At 34.4% G+C, this 6,000-nt stretch overlaps 1 protein-coding gene across 3 annotated transcripts in view; it reads left to right on the top strand.

Annotated features, from left to right (window-relative positions):
• Positions 1 to 6,000, top strand: part of LOC116174428 (TGF-beta receptor type-1) — a 32,786-nt gene continuing 26,786 nt past the window's right edge. Inside the window, exons 1-2 of one of the 3 annotated variants that reach the window (XM_031492343.1) lie at positions 1 to 598; positions 822 to 945. In XM_031492343.1, coding sequence (XP_031348203.1) covers positions 538 to 598; positions 822 to 945 — 185 coding nt within the window. In that variant the 5' untranslated portion in view covers positions 1 to 537. The remainder of the gene's footprint in view (positions 599 to 821; positions 946 to 6,000) is intronic. The other 2 variants (XM_031492342.1, XM_031492344.1) reach the window with 2 other exon arrangements.

The following is a 6,000-nucleotide window of genomic DNA, read 5'->3' as shown; positions in this document are numbered from 1 at the left end:
GATTTGCGCAAACTTTCACCCAGTACGCTTTCACAAACAAAATTGATGTGCATTTGAAGGTGACTTATCAGGCGACACCGCGGCCGTTATCAATTATTTGTTTATAGCTTTTCTATCTTATCACTTGAAAATTGGTTGTCGCTTTTTTCGCGTTTTAAATTTCCCACGCCTACAGCGCTCTCTGTTGTTTTAGTTTGTTCTAGTGAGAAGCAAAAACGACATGGCTGATATTTTTATACCAGTCATTAAACTTTTTAAATAAATTTCAATAACACAATTTATACGTAAAGTTCCGAGTGTCATCTAATAAAATCGATTAAAGAGGAAGCCATAAGTATTATTCGTTATCCTTAACAATGTACAAAATGTGTAGAAAAGTGCTAAACACTCGATTTAAGTTTGGAGATTTTTCTTAAATGGCAGAGAACTGCAGTTTTTTGTGCCGAATTTTTCGGTAAAAATGTAAATAATTACAATAAAAAATGCGTGAGATTATTTATTAAGTGATAATTTAATTTACAAGTGCATCCAAAAAAAATGTGTAGGTCTGCCTTAATTTTTATTATTGGAGTTTTTTGGCTGTGCCAAAAATTTAATGGTGAGTAAAAGGTCACGTAATTATAGTCATTTTAATATGCCAGACTATTTTGTCTACTTATTTTAAATAATTATTCAATTTATCCCGACTTTTCTTGGCAAAATTTTTATGAACCTCTCGAACTGCTTAAGTTCAAGGCTATTTCTTTAATATCTTTTCGCCTGTTTATGTTTTAATTACCTGTTAGATCGGTTTTCTTTAATTGTTCTTTTTTCGTTTGCAGGAGTTAGATCCTTAAAATGTAGATGCGATATATGCCGAAATACTAACTATACGTGCGAAACCGACGGCTATTGCTATACGTCCACTCAGCAGGTTAAAAATGGAGCAATTCAACTTAATTATAGGTAGGCGAGTACACTATTTCGTTAGTTTAGTTACCAATTGCGAGTTATCACATGGTCGCAACTACGATATGTAGCCAGTCTAAATTGAATCCTTTGTCGAAATTGATCCCAATTCTTTCCCTACCTTCTTCCAATTTGATGTTACTAACATGTTCTCAATTGGTTTATATAATATCGATGTTTACGTACTTTGCTACAACTTAAAGAGTACCGTTTCTAAGTGGACGTACCAAACCAGACCTTTAAATATGTGGGTAGGTAGGTTTTAGGGACGTACACTCTGTATCATATGATCCAGGTCCATGGTCTGACACTCGGTCTGACAGTATAAGTGATATTACTATGGATCTTCGATATACATTTTTCAGAGAACACAATGAATAGTTTAGGCTGATTGTAGGGAACTTTAATAGGGATGCAAACATTGAATATTATTTGTGATGCATTCAATCAATTGGTTAAATAATCTGGCATAAAGAATGCTCTTTGAGAAATGTTTGTTTGTATACTGTGTAAGTTGGGTCTTTATGTTTTCTCAACTTTTACTTTTTTTTAGCCTCCTTGGCAGAATCATGATACAATTATGTTCTTATGCAGTATAAATTACGAAGCCTGAAACCAAGGCATTATCCACTATCTTAAAATTGGACACCAAAAGCAACTAGCAGTAATACAAGATTTTTTTATGAGACTCAAATAATGTTTCAAAGAAGATAAGCAGATTTTTAATATTTGTAGGGAGATATGTTTTTTACAGAAAAATGTTTATTGAAAGTTCTCCTAAGGAGATTCCGAAGATTTTTAGTCGAATTGCACACAAGAACACTTAAGACATACAGATTTATTACAGCTGTGTTCTGACTGTACATTCCAGTTGAATATGGTGTAGGAGCCTTGAGTCTTCAATAAAAATTATTATTATTATTCTCGTTATTATTACTATTATTAAAATTAAAAAAGTCGAGAAAAAAGTTTATTATTATTTTCAGAGGTGGTCACTGTACCAGGGCTTTAAGGTCTCATGTACTCTTAGCCTTAGCATGTCAATATCTTTGAAGAAATCTAAAATCCTTGGAACAACATCTTGTAGCATTCTCGGACACATCTTTATTCCCCACTAAGAAACCTGTGCATTTATCTGTTATATCCCTTACAGTGGTAGTATATGCAGAGTTTTTTCTTCTTCCTGGCACCTCTGCAAAGTGGGTTTATTCCGAGGCCCATATTGTGGAGGTATCTTTTCATTCGACAGTGACTCATTAGGAGACCTGTCAAAAGATATAGAGGGTGTGGCATCTAAGTAAGATCCTTGGTACCCCCCTCCCCCCTTTTCCATAAGATACCCAAAAAAATCTTGGACCAAAATCACCAGTGACTTGTATTCCAGTGGCGTTTTTTTAAAGGGAACACTTTATAATCGCGCCGGCGGCGGCTAAGTTGTTGAGGCACATACTAAGATCTCTTCTACTTTCACATAATTTTTTTAGGCACTTTTTTATTGATCTTCGCTGAAAGTGCAAAAAAATCAACGTTTGAACTGATTTCAATTGACCAATTGATAATATTTAAATTTATCCGTAGGAATGTTTGGAACAGGAAAGACTTCCTTTTGAGGAATTCCTGAAACATCCTTGAAATCCTTCAAATTCCTCGGAATGCTCAAAATCCTCGAAATTCCCAAAAATTCTCAAAATCATCGAAAATTCAGGAAATTCTCAGAATCAAATTATCGAAATCCTTAAAAATTCTCAAAATCCTCGAAAATTCCAGATATTCTCAGAATTCTAGATATTCTCACAAGTCCTAGGAACCCTGAAAATCCTCGAAAACTCTCGAAATCTCCAGAATCCTCGAAATCTGCAAAATCTTCGAAAATTCTTGAAATACTCTAATCAAAATCCCTAAATTCTTCGAAAATCCTCAAAATCGTCAAACGTTCTCAAAATTCTCAAGAATTCTCGATATCCTCAAAATCGTTACAATTCCCACAATACTCGAAAATCCTTGAAATCATCGAAATCCCCAAAATCCCCAAAATCCTCTAAATCGTGAAATATTCTCAAAATTCTCGAGAATAGGCAAAATCTTCACAAACCTCGAAAATCCTTTAAATTTTCGAATTCTCCAAAATCCTCGAAAATCCTCAAAATCAAATTATCAAAATCCTCGAAATTTTCAGAATTGTCGAAATCCTCTGAATCTTCGAAATTCTTGATAAGTATGTATTCTCGAAAACCGTAGAAATCTTCAGAATCTTCAAAATCCTTGAAATCCTCGAAATTGTCGAAATCTTTGGAATCTTCGAAATCCTTGATATCTTTGAAATCCTCAGACATTCTCAAAATCATCGAGAATTCTGTCTTCGACATCCCCAAAATCCCTACAGTCCTCGAAATCAAAATCTTCAATATTCTGGAAAATCGTAAAAATCTTTAAAATCCTTGAAATCTTCGAAATCCCCAAAATCTTCAATATTCTCGAAAATCCTAAAAATCTCCAAAATCCTTGCAAATCCTCAAAATCCCCACAATCCTCGATATCCTTGAAATCTTCAAAATCGAAATCTCCAAAATCCTCTAAATCTTCAAACATTCACAAAATCCTCGAAAATCCTCAAAATCAAATTATCAAAATCCTGGAAATTTTCAGAATTATCGAAATCCTCGGAATCTTCAAAGTTCTTGAAATCTTCGACATTCTTGATGTGTATTCTTGAAAATACTAGAAATCTTCAAAATCCTTGAAATCCCCGAAAACCTTAAAACCGTCGAAATCTTTGGAATCCTTGAAATTTTCGAAATTTCCAAAATCCTCCAAAATCCTCAAAATCAAATTATCAAAATCCTCGATATTTTCAGAATTCTCAAAATCTTCGAAGTCCTTGAAATCTTCGAAATTCTTGATAAGTATTCTCCGAGGTATTCTCGAAAATCCTTCTATATCCCCAAAATCCTTACAATCCTCGAAATCAAAATCTCCAAAATCCTCGAAATTCTCACAGTCCTCGAAAATCTTTGAAATCTTCGAAATCGAAATCCCCAAAATCCTTCGAAATTCTCAATATTTTAGAAAATCCTAAAAATCCTCAAATATTCTCAAAATCTTCGAAATCTTCACAAACCTCGAAAATCCGTAACGTCAGTGAAGGTAGGATCATGACCCCTTCCCAAGATGTTTCCCGCTATAGCCGCCTGTTCAATAATTCTATGAAGCTGTGCCAATGGGTCCCTGTTTGAGTTCAATTCCGTGGAGAATCCAGGTTTTAATGCGCCCTCTGTCTCCTCTTCAGTGAGCATAACCTCCGGGTTTTGATGGCACCACATCTTCTTTGAGGTGATCATTTTGGTGGGTGGCAGCTCGGTACAGTCCCCTTTATCTTGCTCCGCAAAGCCCAGCATGCGAGGTAACCTCTTTGTACTATAAGGTGGGGAAGGTGTTTTATTGGGGGTTCCAGTCACGGCTGACCCTCCAGTCAACCATGTGACGCTGCCACTCGTCCTTCAGTATGAGTACCTGAAACCTTGGAATTGGGTTTTCCCTAGTTACGCCTTGCACACACTGTGTGTTGTAGTTTGGTTATGACTGCAGTGCGAGCTGCAGTGTATCTCATCTTTTTTTAGTTAGAGACTTGGGGTTTTCGCGACCCTGTGCCACTTTTTTGTGAAACATTCAATGGTGAAACTTAATACCACAAACAAAATCAATCCAGGTTTGTTTCTGAAAACGAAAAGTTTGACTTTGACTACTACCCTAGCTACTACCCCTGTTAGATAAAAATGGTAAAAACTGCCTATTTTCGATATTTTTACGGAAAATCCAGTGGCGTAGTAAAAACTTTTTTTTACCATTGTTTCTGTGATTTGACCGAATGTTGGTATTTTTCCCGGTATTTTTATATGCCGTCAATTGCTTTGCATTCTTTTTTTTGATTGTTGTATCACAACCTATATTTAAATTTTAACCGTGAACGAAAAATAAAAAGCTTCTATCATTCGTTACGGAATTTGTTTATGGGGACCATCCCCTTATTCTCGTTGCGTCTTTCTCTCTCAAAAGAGAATTATCCGAACACTTGCAAATATTCGCAAATTTGATTCTTGTCGAGGATTCTTCAAAAAACATAAAATTCTCACTCTAACAGGATTGTATATATTTGAAATCTGTCAATATATTTATGTCAACTCTAACAAGATGGTTAAAAGTAAGGATATACATCAATACAATATCCGAGGTAATGATAATCTTCGACCACATTTCACTAAGACAAAAATTGGAATCAATTCACCCTCCAATCTGGGAATTAAGATCTACTGTTTAATGTAACTTGTTTGTCGCTATTTAATGTGTAATTTGTTTTTTACCTATATAATACTTAATGTACCTACTCGTAATTTAAATATTTGTTGACAATTTCCACACAAACTAGTTTGTCTATGGAATAAAATACTATTATTATTATTATTTTTACAGTGTTTAAATAGTAGGCCATGGATTCATGGAGATTCTGTTTTATTTATTGTATCCATGGTAACTAAGGCAACCGATACCGATCAATCAAAATGGTAGAACCATGTCATTTCAAAATTTTGAAAAAGATGATATGATATATACTTAATTATATTAAATAATATAGGTTGTGATACATCAATGTAATCAGAAAAAGGAATGCAAAAAATTAACGTTAAGATATACTGGGTGTTGCATTACAACTTTCAGTCAAATCTCAGAAAAGGTGGCTCAACATTATTTTTGAGTACGTCACTGGATTCTACGTTAAAATATTTAAAATAAGCAGTTTTTACCTTTTTATCTTACAGGGGTAGTAAAGATCCCACAAAGTCAAACTTTTCCTTTTCACCCTGTATAGAGACAAACGTGTGTGGTATTAAAAGTGTCGCAGGGTCGCAAAGTGTCTATCTCAGTCTCTATCTTTAAAAACAGCTGAGATACACTGCAGGATCAACCAAAATAGGACACACTGTAGGTAGGGTACATAGATTTTGCAATATACTTTCTTGAGAAAGAATTTTTTTAAAATTAGTTTTTTTGATTTCT

The sequence above is a fragment of the Photinus pyralis genome, unplaced genomic scaffold (genome assembly GCF_008802855.1).
Source record: "Photinus pyralis isolate 1611_PpyrPB1 unplaced genomic scaffold, Ppyr1.3 Ppyr1.4_LG6, whole genome shotgun sequence".
Lineage (NCBI taxonomy): Eukaryota > Metazoa > Arthropoda > Insecta > Coleoptera > Lampyridae > Photinus > Photinus pyralis.
This window is presented reverse-complemented; position numbering and strand designations above follow the sequence as displayed.